The sequence below is a fragment of the Rhodotorula graminis genome (genome assembly GCF_001329695.1).
Source record: "Rhodotorula graminis WP1 unplaced genomic scaffold RHOBAscaffold_7, whole genome shotgun sequence".
NCBI lineage: Eukaryota > Fungi > Basidiomycota > Microbotryomycetes > Sporidiobolales > Sporidiobolaceae > Rhodotorula > Rhodotorula graminis.
The window spans coordinates 1072651-1086430 of NW_017264934.1; the positions used below are offsets into that span (position 1 = coordinate 1072651).

The window sequence follows — 13780 nt, forward strand, 5'->3', positions numbered from 1 at the left end:
CGCTCAGGGTGGCGGACCTGGACGGCGAGGGCCCGTCGTGTGCTGTCGACAAGGGCGAGTCTGCTGGTGCGTCGGGGAGCACGGGCGAGTCGACGGTGATGGACGGCGAGGCGACAGACTGCTCCGCATCGAGGTCGAGGGCGGTGGGGGGAGCTGTTGGGGACGGGGTCAGTCTAGGTGCGCATGTGCGGCAATGTAGAGTGCCTGGTGCGCACTCACACATGAGCGCAGTCGAGGCAGATCCAGGTTGAGATGGGAGGCGGACGACGACGACGAGGTGTCCGCTTTCGCCTCGAGGCTCAAAGGCGGACCCCCGCGCAGCGACCGCCAGCTTGGTCTCCGAGGGTCCCTGCAATTTTCCTGGCAACGGTCCGCGAAGATCCTCGCTCTCGCACTCACGCAGCTCTCGTCGGACCCGGCACCGCTGCGAGACGAAGCGCGAGACACTGCGAGCCCGGGCGCCACGTCGTTGCAAGTCCTCGCGCAGACCTCCTCGCCAACTACCGGCGCTTGTAGATGCACGGGTTGAGCAGCGTCGACGCCTTGCGCGTGCGCTCGGCCGCCGTGTTGACGTTCTCGACCGCGTCGGCGCCGCTCTTCTTGACAAAGTCGAGCAGGAGGAAGTGCGTGTTCGAGTCGTCCTGCGCAGCGCGAGAGGATGCGAGAGGCGTCAGGAAGGGTGCGACAGAGGGTCAACGACGGACGAGGACGGGGAGAAGAGGGCGCACCTTGTGCGAGAGCGAGAAGCCGAGCGCGTTGACGAGCTTGACGAACTCGTCGACCGACGTGAACCGGCTCGTCACCTCGGCGATCTTGAGCACGCCGCTGCAGGGAACATGTCAGTGTCAGTCGTGTCGTGGCGACGAGGGCGGAGAGAAAGAGAGAGCGGACGGACCCGTCCTTGAGCACCCGCTTGGCCTCGCGCACCATCCGGATCCAGTCCGTCCCCATCAGGCTCAGGCAGCACACGACGGCATCGACGATCTCGCCGCCTGCGTCGCCACCGGGCAACGGCACCGACGAGCACTCGGCCTCGACGACGTAGCTCGACTGGCTCAGGAGGTCGAACGACGCGACCTTGAGCTGCTTCTGCGCGACGAGCTTGGTCGGCACCTTGAGCGACGGCATGGCGGGCAAGCTTGCCGCGGCAGGAGAGGTGGTCGGGACGAGGGTGCGTGCGAGAGCGGCGTCGCCGCAGCCAAAGTCGGCGATGAGGGCGTTGACGGGGAGGGACGAGAGGAGCGCCTGCGCGATCAGGGCGAGCGGGTGGACGGGCCAGGTCGCCGCCTGCGACCGGAAGCCGATGTGGTACTGCAAGGCATCCAGAGAGTATCAGGGTGTATGTCTGCGCGAGGGAGGAAAGACGAAGAGAGAGAGACGGGGACGCACGTCGTCGAAAGCGCCCTCGTCCTGCATGAGCGAGTAGGCCTCGTCGCCCGACGTCGTGTACAGCTGCTCGTTGAGCATGCGGAACTTGCCGCCGGCGAGCTGGGCGCGCAGCTTGTCCTGCATCGAGCCCGACTTGCCCGCGCTCGTCGCCGTCACGACCTGGCTCGGCGCGACGTGCCGCTTGGGCGGCTGCGGGAGCTGCGCGACGGCGGCGCTGACGGGTTGCGGTGCTGACGCGGGTGCGGGTGCGGGCGAGTCAGGCTGCTGAGCGGCGCCCTTGCCCTTCTTCTTCTGCCGCTTGCTCGGCGGAGCGGCGGCGGCGGGGGACGGCGCCGGCTCCGGCGCCCTCGACGACGGCGCGCCCGACCCAAGCGGACCTTTGTTGGCGCCAGTCGCCGCCTTCTTGGTGTCCTTCTTGCCCTTGGCGGCGCTGTTGCTCGACTGCGCCGGTCGCGGCGACTGCTGCTGCTGCTGGTGGCCCTTGGCGCCCGAGGCACCCTCGGCGGCCTTCATGCGCTTCATGAGCTTGTCGAGGTTGATCTCGGCAGCAGGTACAGCAGCGCTCTGGCCGCCCTGGTGCTGTGCGGCGCCGTCGTTGGCGGCATTCGAGCTCGACCGCTTGCGCTTGTTGGCGCTGGCGGGAGTCGCTGGGGCGGGGGCGGCCGAGGACGAGGCGACAGGCGACTTGGCCGAGAGGTTGAGGAGCGGCGTGTCGAACAGCATGGTGGTGTGCGTGACGCAAGGTCGAGCTGAGGAGATGAGAGGCGGTGCTCGCCTCCTAAGTCCCGCCCTCGAGTGTTACCTCCCCTGAGCCTTTCCGCATTACGAATCTCGCTTGACTTTGATTCGCCGTTTCAACTCGCAGTTCTGAGCCGATTTTGCTCGCTCGGAATGACCTGCGATGCGGCGCGCGTCTCGTCCGGCTCGCGCACGGTCTCCTTCAGCTCGCTCGAGAGCGCAAGGCTGTGATTGCGAATGAGAGCGGGCGCAAGCTGTTTTTGGTCGCGGCCTCCCCTCGAGCGAGCGAGCGATCGAGCGTCCGAGTCGCACGTGCAGCTGCCTCGGACTCCCTCTTGCTCCCTCTCCCCACCGCTCACCGACAGCGACTCAGGCATGCAGGCCGTGCTCAGCAGCAACCACTTCTCGGCGCCGACCATGGACCCGTTCGAGGCGCTCGCCTCGTCCGACCCGGACGCGCCAGCTCCTCCGCCCGCCCGCATCCGCCCTTTCAACCCGGACAAGGACCTCAAGCTCACGCGATACCTCGTCGGCGCGGCCGTCATGGAGCCGTGCGTCCCTCTCTCTCTCTCTCCCACTCCCGCCGTCGAGCTGTGTCGAGCGAGGCCGCCGCTATCTCGCCCTCGTGGAGGGTCGCCCGACCGGGTCTGTCGAACGTGGTTGCCTCGTGCGCGCTGGACGCAGCTTGCGAGAGGTCTGTCAGAGCGGTAGCTCACACGTACACCATGCGCGCAGCTCGTCCCAGGCCAACCAGGTCGCCCTGTTCAAGCCCGCGTCGCTCCTCGTGTGGGCGGGCCTCGTCCACCTCCTCATCACCCGGGTCGCCAACGGCTACCCGGCCGTCGTGCACAACTACCTGTACCCGCACCTGCCGAAAGCCGTCAACGACAAGGCGACCATCCTCCAGACCCTCACCGACAGCCTCATCCTCATCCCGCTCGTCCTCGCGCCCGCCATCATGATCCTCGCCGTCTTCGAGTGGCGCCACCGCAACCTGTTCGAGATGGAGATGCGCCGCGCCATCGGCGACGAGGACATGCGCGACGTCGAGGCCTACTACGACGTGCGGCCCGAGCCGGCGACGACGGCGAGCGAGGAGGGCGACAAGAAGCCCACCACGCGCGCTCGCGCCAAGCAGCAGCAGCAGGTCAGGCCGCAGGGCGAGGGCGACAAGGCGGCGGCGGGCGCGGCGAGCCAGCCGGCGCAGCGGCAGGGCTTCTGGGTCCTCGAGTACGACAACCGCCTCATCGGCGCCGTCGGCCTCGACGGCAGCAAGCCGGGCCGCCCGCTCGACTCGGTCGTCGACCTCCTCATTGCCGCCGCGAGGGAGAAGAAGGAGGGGCGAGGCGCGTCGACCGATGCGGCGGCGTCGGCCAAGAAGGACGACTCGGCGACGACGACCGCGACCGAGTCGACGTCGACCGACAGCACCCTGCGTCCTCGCGGCGCCAATGCCCCTTCCGTCTCGGTCACGCCCCCGACGCCGGTCTCGGGCGCCCCGCCCTCGCCCTTCACGCTCGACCCGTCGGCGTCCCTCCCGCAGGGCACGCTCCACATCCGCCGGTTCGCGACCAGCATGTCGTTCCGCACCGCTGGCATCGAGGACGACCTCCTCGCCTTTGTCGCCGACTACGCCTTTGCGCCCGCACCCGAGGACGGCGAGCCCGGCCCGGCCCCGGCGCAGCAGCTCGTCGTCGCCGTCCTCCCCGACGTCCAGAAGTCGCTCCGCAAGGCCCTCGCCCGCAACGGGTTCGAGCTCGTCCCGCGCGGCTCGGAGCTTGACCTCGCGCAGTCGGGCGCGGCGAGCGGCGGCGCCGGCGCCGGCAAGAAGAGCTGGGCCGCGAGGTTGTGGCCGGTGAGCCTCGAGCAGCGCACGATGGTGCTCCGGCGGGCGACGTGGGAGGCGCGCCAGGCCAAGGAGTAGCAGGACGAGGAGCGCATGTACTAGTACGACGTTGCGATAGAGCTTGAGCGGGTGGTCGTTGGGCGTGTCCTGCAAAATCACCTCGGTTCCCTCACGTGTCGTCCTCGCTTTCGCGCTCGCGCTCGCTCTCGTGCCCGGCTCGCGACCTCGCCGAGCTTCTCATCGTTGTCGCGAGTAGCTCTGAGCGAGCCGTCGCTTGCCGTCGGCTGTCGCGAGGTCTCGGCGAGCTCGCAGCGAAGGGGTTCGAGCGCGGGCGTTTTCCCGGCCAAAGCGAGAGCTTAGAACGTTCCCGCTCTCTCTCGACAGAACAGGCTTGGCGCAGAAGAAGCACACGGCCGCCCGAGAGCCGTTCTCACGGTCGCCGACGGACTTGCCGCGACGAGGAGTTGGAAGTGTCTCGCCAGCTCTGCTCCGGTTTCCTCACGCTCTCTCGCTCTGACTTGTTGCCTGGCGCCCCCAAGCTCGAGCTCTGCTGTGTCTGAGCTGCTCGCCGTGCTCTCGCACGTCCCGAGCGAGCGGCGGTCGAAGGAGCTCTCGTGACGGCGGCGGAGCTGATGAGGATTTCTGGCGTCCGTTGGACAGGGGCAAGGCTGGTTGGACGACTGCCTGGCGGCCACAGAGGCTCGTCTCGACGTGCTGTGCCTTCTTCGCCGACCGCACCCTGCTGCGGTGAGAAGTCGAAGAAGGCGGTCTCCTGTGCACCTCCGCCCGACGTTCGAGGAGTCGACGGCGACCGTTCTCTTGCTCGCCGACGGACGAGCGCTCAGCTGCGCCGTCTTCTCTCGAGGATGGCGGCTTCACACACTTAGCGCACTCGCGGCCGTCCGCACAGGCTGCGTCCGAGCCTTCCTTGCCTGCTCGGGCTTGGTCGGCCAACTACCTTTCGCCCGCCGAGGAAAGTCGAGATGGAGGATCTTGACTCAGGAGATCTGTCTGCCAAGCTGCGCATCGTCCACGACACGAGCGCGCCGCTGCCGAGGACCGACTCGCAGCGAACGTGAGAACTCGTGCTTTTCGAGGTCGGCTGCCGCTTGATGACCACCTCCTCCAAGAGGTAATCGGAGCTCTCGAGCACTCTACCCTGTCATCGGCTACCAAGGCACGCGAGCCTGCCCCGAGCACAAGCTCTTTGCCGCGGCGGCGACGAGGAAACGCTTCCCACCCCTCGCTCGGGCCACGGACGAGTGACACGGCTTTGGCTCTCGGGCGTGCTCTCCCTTCTCTTCCTTTCCTTCACCTCACTCCAGAGCTCTCTCGACAGCTTCTCGCCGTCGCACTCGCCTTTCCGCCTCGCCTCGCCTTCCCCGACCGTCGTCCTCCTCGACGAACCCACACTCTTTCCACATCACCCTCGCTTCTTTTGCCACCCTCGCCTCTCCCTCTCCACGTTCGACATCTTCATCATGCGTTTCATGCGTCTCCTCCCGATCCTCGGCCTCGCCGCCAGCACTGCCACCGCGCAAATCATCAGCATCCCCGGCCTCGACCTGAGCCTCCTCGAGGACGTAGGTCGTGTTCTTTCCGTCCTTTATCGTCCCGAGGGCTCGCAGACTGACTCGATGAGACGCACACAGGGCGCCCTGATCAACCTCGACCTTACCGCCAACCTTCTCGGCGGCGGAGGTGAGTCTCCCCGCTGCGCACGAACCCCTTCCGACGGGCAGCACGCTGACCTTCGTGCCGCCTCGCCTTGGTCACAGACTGCAACGGCGCGACTGTCGGCGTCTACACGGCGCTGCTGGGGCTCATCAGGGCGTGCGTCTGCGTCAACATCCTCCAGCCCGGCGCCGGCGAGGCGGCGTGCCCTGCTGTGAGTTTAGACCTGCTCTTCCTCTCGTCCGTCCTCGGTCGGTTCCGGCGACTGACACCTGTCACTTTCACCTTCTGCAGTGCCCGTCGGGAGCTAGCCCTGTCTGCGGCAGCGCCAAGTGCGCCTGCGCCTGCCCGTCCGGCACGTACGCCACGCCCGACGCCTGCGTGCCGAACACCAACTGCCCGGCGCCCAACGTGCTCGTCAACAACGGCCAGTACTCGACGTGCCAGTGCGCGTCGGGCTTCGTCTCGGACGGCGCCGAGGGCTGTGTCGCGGTCGGACCCTCGGCTCGCGCCCGCTCGCGCCACCGCCGCGCGCTCAACGCCATGCCGCACGGTCAGGACGTCTTTGCGCCCAAGTCGTCGGGCGGCCGTGCTGCCAATGCGTGCCCGAGGGGCGAGACTGCTTGCCCTACTGCGTCGGGTGCGTCCTCCTCTTCCTCCTCCTCCCTCCCGATTTCTCGCGCGAGGTCAGCGACCTGACGGTCCTTTCTTTCCCCTTCTTCTCAGGCGGCTTCGAGTGCATCGACACCTCGTCGAGCCTGACGTCGTGCGGCGGCTGCCCCGGCGCCGGCGGCGAGAACTGCCTCGCGATTCCGGGCGCGCTCGCCATCCAGTGCCTCGACTCGCAGTGCCACGTCGGTACGTCGCGCGCGTTTCTTTCCTCTCTACCATCGACGAGGTCTCTGACACGCTCTCGACGTCCTTCGCAGGCTCCTGCTTCAAGGGCTGGCGCCACTCGAAGGAGCGCAACGGTCGTTGCGCCTGAACGCGCACGGGCCTCGGCTCTTCCTCGTCCTCGGACCTCTCTTCCTCCCCTTCACCTTCTGGCCATCTCGCCTATTTTTGATGCCCCTTTGCTCTCGAGCACCTAGATACCTCGCGGCCCTCCTCTCTGTACCCTTCTCCCCCCTTTACGCACCGCACGAACCCCTTCTTCCTTTCGCCCTCGCCCCCCCTTTTCCCCTCGACTCGACAGCCGCGAGCTGTGTAGCGTTAGCTTCCTTTCTTCAGCCTCGAAGCTGTAACGCGTAGCGTGTCTGCGCCTTCTCTCTCTTCTCGAGCGCGCGAGTTTCGAGAAAGAGAGACCTTCTCAAATTGCCTGCGACCTTCTCTCGCCGCTCGAGTATCGTTCCGAGGCGAACAAGCGTGTTGCACAGAGACAGATCAAGCACTACCAACCCTCTCGAGGCTCTCTCCCACCCGCTCAGCCGACCCTGCTCGCCTCGGCGCCCAACTCCTCGTGCGCCTCCTCCGAGGCAACCTCGTATCCCTCGCCCGGGAACGACAGGGGCCTCCCCGGGTCGCCGCGCAGGAGCTCGCCGCCGTGGCGCCAGTAGGCGGGGAGGAGGCGGTGCAGGGCGGCGAGGGTCCACAGCTCGGCGACGCGCGGCGACGAGGACGAGGGCGACGAGTGGAAAGGGACGAAGACGAGCTGCGCGAGGTCGCACTCGAGGACGGCGGGCGGCGAGACGAGCGCGTCGAGGTGCGACACGTTGAACGACTCGCCGAGGTCGACGACGAGCGACAGCGGCGAGTCGCTCGAGTCGCGCTCGAGGGTGGCGGCGTCCTGCCCGCCGCCGAGCGCAGCGACGGCCTCGCGCGTCGCGAGCGGCGGAAATTCGTGCGACGCGTCGAGCGGGAAATTGCGCTCGTGCGGGCCGAGGTGCAGGCGCACGAGGCGGCGTCCGTCGCTCGCCGCCGCCGGCGCGACGAGCTCCCACCCGCGCAGCTCGCGCGCGCAGCGCTCCTTGTGCCCGACCCGCCACGTCCCCTCCTGCTCCGGCTCGCTCTCACTGCTCGCTCCCTCGCCGACGGCGAGCTGCGCCGTGTCGACGACCGCCTTGAGCACGGCCGTCGAGCTCCTCGGGCGGTGCGCGCGCTCGGCGTCCTCCCACGCCCGCTGCGCCTCGGCCTCGCGCTCAAACTGGGCGCGAATGCGCTCGAGACGCTGACGCGTCGCGTCCTCCGGGTCGGTCGGCGGCGCGTCGGCGGGCGCACGGTGTGCGTCCGGCCAGCTGCGCTCGGGAACGGCGGCAGCGGTGGCGGACGAGCGCGGCTGAGCCTCGTCGGCATCGTCGTCCGAGTCCGAGTCGGGTGCGGCGAGGCTGACGTTGCTGAAGACGTCTGGGAGGACGTCGGCGGGCCGAGCGACAAAGTCGGGGACGACGACGATGGGCGAAGACAAGGTCGAGTCGGGCGACGGGAAGAGGCGCTTGACGGCGGGACCGAGCTGCGACGCGTTGATGACCTCCTTGAAGAGACGCTGGACCGGGTGAACTGGACGTGCGCGATAACGAGAGTAAGTTGGCCGTCGCGAGGCGAGAAGACGACGAGTTGGGCAGGGTCGGCTCACGCTGCTTTGCCGCGACGTTGCACACATCGACGCACGCCTCGATGCCGGCGTTGTGACCCGGAATGACGTCGCGCGCCGCGAGGAAGCGGAAGAAGCTCTTGATGACCGGCGGCGCGAGCGAGAGCGTCGGCGTGTACCTGCAGCGATGACGAGCGTCAGTACGGGCCCGCCCGTGCGGGTACAGGCAAGGGGAGGGGACGCACGCGTCGTTGTACCGGTTGTCGAAGAACTTGGCGAGCCTCGGGAGCGCGAACACAACCTTGGCCCACTCGTCCTCGGACCGCTCGACGATCTCCTCGATCTTGGTCTCGAGCAGCTCGTTCTCGCCGCCGTCGCCGCCGTCATTGTCGTCGCCGTCGTCCGAGTCGACGTCGTCGGGCTCGGGGTCGTAGCCTCGCAGCGGCTGCGAGCCGTACTTGGCGCGCAGGACGGGGACGTTGATCTGGAAGAAGCGCAGGACGGCCTGGTAGACGACGCGGCGGTCGGCTGCGATAGGGCAAAGCGTAAGTGTCATCCTCCGTGAGACTTGACGAGCCAGCTAGACGAGGTGCGGGGCGACTCACGGTGGCCGAGAGAGCGGAGCGAGCGGAACTCGTCGCAGCAGCGAAGGAGGCGCAGGTCGTACGGGACGTCCCTGCGTATGCGAGTCGAGTCAGTTCGGGGTCGTGACAGGCAGAGGGAGAGAGAGGGAGGGACGCACTGGTCGTAGCGGCCCTCGTCGTCCGGGTGAGGCTCGCGCTCGTCGAGGTCGTCGTCCCACCCGCCCTTGGTGTCCTTGCCGATCTTTTTGCGCGGGAGCTTCTTCCTCCTGTGGCGCGGCTTCGTGTCCTGGGCGCCAGGCTGGTCGGCTGCTTGTGGGTCGGTCGCCGAGACGGACGGGGGGTCGGGCGGCGGAGGGAGCGGTGGGCCAAAGACGACGGGGCCGGGCGGCTTGGGCTCCTTCTTGCGGCCGTAGGGGTGGCGCTTGGGTGGCATTGTAGCTGGTTGAGCGCAGCAGGGGCGTGTGTCGAGGAGAGAGCGAGGCGAGCGAGGCGCGGACAGAAGCTCGTCGTCGCGGACCGGGCGGCGGCCTCCTCTCGAGCGAGCGAGCAAAGCTGCGACACCTGCTCGAGCGTGACTTGCGGCAAGCTACCGCGCTGCTCTCGCACTCGGCGACACCTGAGAGGAAGCAGAGACCGGCCGCGGGCGGGCGCGAGGTGGACGAAGCGAGTCGACGCGGCACCGCCCGGCGCTGGCCGTACTGGCCGCGCTTAGAGAGCACAAGAGCTTTGCGAGAGTAACACTCTGATCGCACGCGAGCCTGAGTGAGGCGGCTGCCGCGGTTTGCGCCCGAGAGCTGGCTTCATCTCTCGCTCTCCTTTCGCCGGCCACTTCCTCGTCGCTCGTCACACCATGCCCGGCAAGGTGCGCACTACAGTCTCTCCTCACCCGTGAGCACTACTGACCGCCCTGCCCGCAACAGCGCACCCAGTCCTCGAAGCGCGCCGCCACCCCTTCCTCGTCCAAGCACCGCTCGTCCACCTCGGCCCCGTCCAACCTCAAGCCCTCGCTCCTCGGCCTCAAACCGCCCGTCAAGCCGTCCAAGAAGGGCTCCGCCGCCGCGGGTCACCACAAGGCGCGCGACGCCGACGTGCGCGCCCGGCTCGACAGCGACCGCGACGCTCTGAGGGCTGCGCTCGAGGGCCCAGACAAGGTGCGCACGCGCGCTCTTTCTCCTGTCGTTCAGCTGTACTTGGCATGGCTGACGACTTGCAGGACCGCCCGTCGCAGAACAAGGCGCTCGTCGAGAAGAAGGAGGCGCCCAAAGAGCTCGCGCGAGGAGGCGACTCACTCGCTCAGTCGATGGACGAGGTCCTCGACCTGTTCAGCACGGCATGATCGGTACGCCCGACTCTCTCTTCACGACGCGAGTCGTGCGGCCCGCAGCGAGGACCGCCCTGACCTCTTTTTTTGCCTCGCAGCTCTCCTCCTTCCGCCCTCCTGCTCTCCTCTCGCCCGCCGAGCTGTTGTTGTACTCTCCACACCCTCTTGAGCATGTCTCGAACCTCGCACATCGCAACGCCGTACCCTTGCCTCGCTCCTCGTCACTCGATCCGGCCCTCCCTCTCCCTCGTCCGCTGCATCGCCTCCCTCACCTCGTCCACGCTCCACCTCGCCCGCCCGTGCAGCTCCTCGACGAGTCGCTCGACGAGACGCTCTCGCATGAAAGCCGGGACAGGAAGCGCGCCGCGAGAGACTTTGAACTCGACGCGCTCGGGCACTTTTTGGCGGATCTCGGACCCGGCGCAGTGGGCGAACCAGGCCTGGTTGATGAGCACTGCAAGGGAGAGGACAACAAAGCCGTCAGTACCGGCTCTTTGAGGCTCGAGAGGGCAAGATTGAGAGACGAGAGGGCGGAGAGAGGAAGTGCTCGGACGCACCGTCGAGCTTGGCGCCCTGCAGCTGCCGCATCTGGTACCCTCTCTCATCCGCCGACGGCACAGCGTACCGTAGCCCGAGAAAGTCCTTGGCGAGCACCGTCATAAAGTCGTTGTGCAGCCTGGGGCGCGTCGACTTGTCGGCGAGCGTCGGCCAGCACCACTCGGCGAGGTGCCGCAGGTCGATGATGTTGCGCGGCTCGCAGCCGTAGAAGGTCGGCTTGGCGATGATCTCGCGCAGCCACCCTGTGCGCAACGCAAGTTGGTCAGTCGGTACTTCGGACGCCGCAGGCCCGACGAGGAGGACGAGCTCGACGCACAGCCTGCTCCGAGGATCTGCTTCTCGATCTTGTCGTCCTCGAGGATGCGCTTGAGCTCGTCGGGGAACCCTGTGTCGTGCGAGAGGCCCGAGTCAGGAGGCGTGCGCGAGAGAGAAGGAGAAAGTCGGGAGGCGCACGATCCATGTGGGCGAGGTGGAGCACTGCGCGCCGGTCGCCGTTCGTGAGGGTTAGTGACCGCACGCGCACAAGCTCGACGACCGAGAAAGAGAGAGCAGGACGGACCGATGACGCCCTCGCCGTCTGCAACGCTCAGGACGCCGTCCCTCACGCTCGAGCTGTGCCTCCCGCCCAAGTGCCGCTGCGTGCTTGTCGCGCCCGGCGTCGCGCCCGCCTCCGGGTCAATGCTCAACCGTCTGCGACATAGAGGCGTACCTGTCAGCTACGTACGAGGGCGAGCGAGGCTCGCGCGAGAGGGAGGAGGGGGACGAACAAGCTCGTCAAGGTCTCGAGGACGGCGTCGGCGTCGTCGGCGTTGTTGACGACCTCGACGACCGGGACCGGGTAGGTGCGCCACGCCTTGCGCCAGTTCCACTCGGGCAGGAGCTTGACCGGGTCGCCGCGTTTGCGAGGGGTCGGGGTCGAGGCGAAGGTGCGGCGGGGTGCGAGGGCGACGAGGGCGGGCGCGTCGAGGGTTGTGGGGCGCATGGTGGGACGCAGGTGGGTACAGGTGGCCGTACGAGCTGCTGCTAGGCCTGCTGGACGGGCGAGACGCGAGCTAGTCGACCTCATCAGGTCGCGTGAGGCGGGGAGGCGGTGCAAGGTCGGGGGCGAGGTGCCGTGGCCGCACGTTGGCGCTGCTCGTGGATAGAGCAAGTGCAAGCACCTCGGAGGCGAGCAGAGGCCCAAGGCAGCTGCGAGGCGACGAGGAAAGCTCAAGCCGCAGTCTCGCGCTTCCCCTTTGTCGTCTCGGATTCGCTCGCTCTGCATGCACTCGCGCTCTCGCCGGCCGAGAAGAGAGATCTCTAGCGACAGGGCCGGGGTTGCATCGACACGGCAATATCTCGAGGAAGTGGAGCGAGAGGGGAATGTACAGGGGAGAGTGGGTGTGTGCAAGGGTGCGAGAGCGAGCGACGCCGCTTTACAGAGGGGGAGGGCCCTGCGGCCCTGCGTTCATGGCGGCCGCCATCGCCTCCTCGCTCGCCGACTCGAGCGACAGGCCGACACCGAACTTGGACGTTTGCTGCAGGCGAGGGGCAAGTCAGTTCGTGTCGCCAAGGGGACGAAGAGGAGGGAGAGGGAGCGCACCTTGACGTGGTCAATCTCGCCCGCGACGTTGAAGGCGAACGCCGGGCTCAAGCGCTGCTCGAGGAGGGCCGACACCTTGCCCGTCGAGTCGGCCTGGCCGCGGAAGGTCGCCTGCCGGAAGTCGTACTTGACGCCGGCGGTCGCGACGGCCTTGCGCTCGCGCGGGTTGAGCGCCGGCACGCAGATGAGGTCGACGCCGGCGTCGATGTTGGCCGCGAGCTTCTTCCAGTAGGTCGCCTGCCAGATGCCCTGCGACATGATCTGCGCCGTCGCGATCCACGAGTCCTTGGCCGCCTGCCCCTGCTCGTCCTTCTTGACGTCGTGCCACTTGGCGATGTAGCCGACCGAGCAGTCCTCCATGTCGGGCGTCGGGCGCTGGTACAGCGTCTCGACACCGACCGCAAAGTGCGGCGTCAACGACTGGAGGTAGGCGGCAATGTACGACCCGGTAAAGTCGGCCGGCGACGGGTTGTACGACTTGAGCGACAGGGTGTAGTCCTTGCCGACGCGGTCGTGCTCGAGCGAGAACATGGACGGCGCTGCGGCACCTGCGGCGAGCTGCGACAGGGCGAGAGGACGGCGTGAGTGTGCGACTCGAGGGAGATGGGAAGAGTTGGAGGGGAAGGGACGCACCTGCACCGACGCCTTGGTCGTGTCCCTCGGGGACCAGCCGTAGTTGAGCCTGCCCGTGACGCTGCCCTCGTTGTCGACCATGCCCTGCATGAACACCTGCGAGTGGGAGAGGGAGAGGGTCAGTGACGGCGTCCCTGGTTGGGCGCAGAGGTCGAGGACAAGGCCGGCGCACCTTGGAGGTCGCAAAGACGGCGCCAAAGTTGTACGTGCCCGGGTTGATGCCGCCCATCGGGCCCGCCGAGCCGCCCATGGCGAACGAGTGGGTCACCTGGAAGGCCGGGACCTGCGACAGCGTCTTGGACAGGTCGGCGCGGGCGCCATCGAAGGTGTAGTTGGTGAGGTGGGTGACTGCAGGAAGGTGCGAGGTGGTGCATGGCGGGCAGAGGGTGGAGCGATGATGGCGACCGGGGAGAGAGAGGGAAGGAGAGGGGGGAGGAAAGCCATGTCAGCCGATGAACCCTTCGCCGGCCTCTGGGGGTCGCGCAGGGGCCAGGGAAAGGTCGACGCACGCTTGACCTCGCGCCCAAGGTCCTCGTGCTTGCCCGGCTCGGGGAGGTTGAGGCGCTCGCGGGCGGCCTCGAAGCGGTCGAGGATGGAGCCGACGGGCGCGAGCCACGACGGCAGCGCGCCTGCGTAGGTCGGCTCGGGTACGACACTGCCAGGGAACGGCGCGGTGAACTGCGGGACGGCGGCCATGGCGAGCGGAGCGGTGTGGACAGAGTGCGGACGCCGCTCGCCTCTCAGCTCTCGGCGAGCGCAAGCTGGCTCGACCGAAAAGGTGACACTCGCTGTCGCTCTCTCCCTCTTGAGTCCCGCAGGTACGTCGGTACTTCGAGACACAATGCAATGCAAGTTGCAACGAGAACCGACAAGAAGCTGTACACCAAGGAGCGGGCTCCGACAAACTGACCCGCCCGCTCGTCTC

At 67.7% G+C, this 13780-nt stretch overlaps 7 protein-coding genes across 7 annotated transcripts; 3 read left to right on the forward strand and 4 right to left on the reverse strand.

Annotated features, from left to right (window-relative positions):
• Positions 1-428: 428 nt before the first annotated feature.
• On the reverse strand, positions 429-2110 carry RHOBADRAFT_27456 (uncharacterized protein). The gene is made up of 5 exons (XM_018412791.1): positions 1390-2110; positions 1168-1311; positions 896-1101; positions 729-825; positions 429-641 (listed from the first exon to the last, which is right to left on the reverse strand). Exons 1-5 carry the CDS (start codon positions 1909-1911, stop codon positions 501-503), a joined length of 1110 nt encoding a protein of 369 aa, XP_018271028.1. The 5' UTR covers positions 1912-2110; the 3' UTR covers positions 429-500.
• Positions 2111-2502: 392 nt separating this feature from the next.
• Positions 2503-4146, forward strand: RHOBADRAFT_53895 (uncharacterized protein; the record flags this gene model as incomplete). The annotated part of the gene is made up of 2 exons (XM_018417046.1): positions 2503-2682; positions 2873-4146. The coding sequence occupies 2 exons, from the start codon at positions 2503-2505 to the stop codon at positions 4049-4051; spliced, it is 1359 nt and encodes a 452-aa protein (XP_018271029.1). The 3' UTR covers positions 4052-4146.
• A 1308-nt stretch (positions 4147-5454) lies between these two features.
• Positions 5455-6916, forward strand: RHOBADRAFT_53896 (uncharacterized protein; the record flags this gene model as incomplete). The annotated part of the gene is made up of 6 exons (XM_018417047.1): positions 5455-5556; positions 5626-5674; positions 5752-5861; positions 5942-6287; positions 6374-6505; positions 6577-6916. The coding sequence occupies 6 exons, from the start codon at positions 5455-5457 to the stop codon at positions 6630-6632; spliced, it is 795 nt and encodes a 264-aa protein (XP_018271030.1). The 3' UTR covers positions 6633-6916.
• Positions 6917-7070: 154 nt separating this feature from the next.
• On the reverse strand, positions 7071-9194 carry RHOBADRAFT_44499 (uncharacterized protein; the record flags this gene model as incomplete). The annotated part of the gene is made up of 5 exons (XM_018414421.1): positions 7071-8143; positions 8220-8356; positions 8423-8705; positions 8783-8853; positions 8920-9194. 5 exons carry the CDS (start codon positions 9192-9194, stop codon positions 7071-7073), a joined length of 1839 nt encoding a protein of 612 aa, XP_018271031.1.
• Positions 9195-9611: 417 nt separating this feature from the next.
• RHOBADRAFT_44500 (uncharacterized protein) lies at positions 9612-10097 on the forward strand (the record flags this gene model as incomplete). The annotated part of the gene is made up of 3 exons (XM_018414422.1): positions 9612-9623; positions 9682-9912; positions 9975-10097. The coding sequence occupies 3 exons, from the start codon at positions 9612-9614 to the stop codon at positions 10095-10097; spliced, it is 366 nt and encodes a 121-aa protein (XP_018271032.1).
• RHOBADRAFT_66524 (uncharacterized protein) lies at positions 10006-11289 on the reverse strand. Its single transcript, XM_018418997.1, has 6 exons — positions 11200-11289; positions 11094-11117; positions 10957-11025; positions 10640-10882; positions 10181-10536; positions 10006-10100 (listed from the first exon to the last, which is right to left on the reverse strand). The coding sequence occupies exons 2-5, from the start codon at positions 11098-11100 to the stop codon at positions 10304-10306; spliced, it is 552 nt and encodes a 183-aa protein (XP_018271033.1). The 5' UTR covers positions 11101-11117; positions 11200-11289; the 3' UTR covers positions 10006-10100; positions 10181-10303.
• A 645-nt stretch (positions 11290-11934) lies between these two features.
• On the reverse strand, positions 11935-13551 carry RHOBADRAFT_53899 (uncharacterized protein; the record flags this gene model as incomplete). Its single annotated transcript, XM_018417048.1, has 5 exons — positions 11935-12157; positions 12223-12780; positions 12856-12951; positions 13028-13203; positions 13365-13551. The coding sequence occupies 5 exons, from the start codon at positions 13549-13551 to the stop codon at positions 12056-12058; spliced, it is 1119 nt and encodes a 372-aa protein (XP_018271034.1). The 3' UTR covers positions 11935-12055.
• Between the last annotated feature and the right edge of the window lie 229 nt (positions 13552-13780).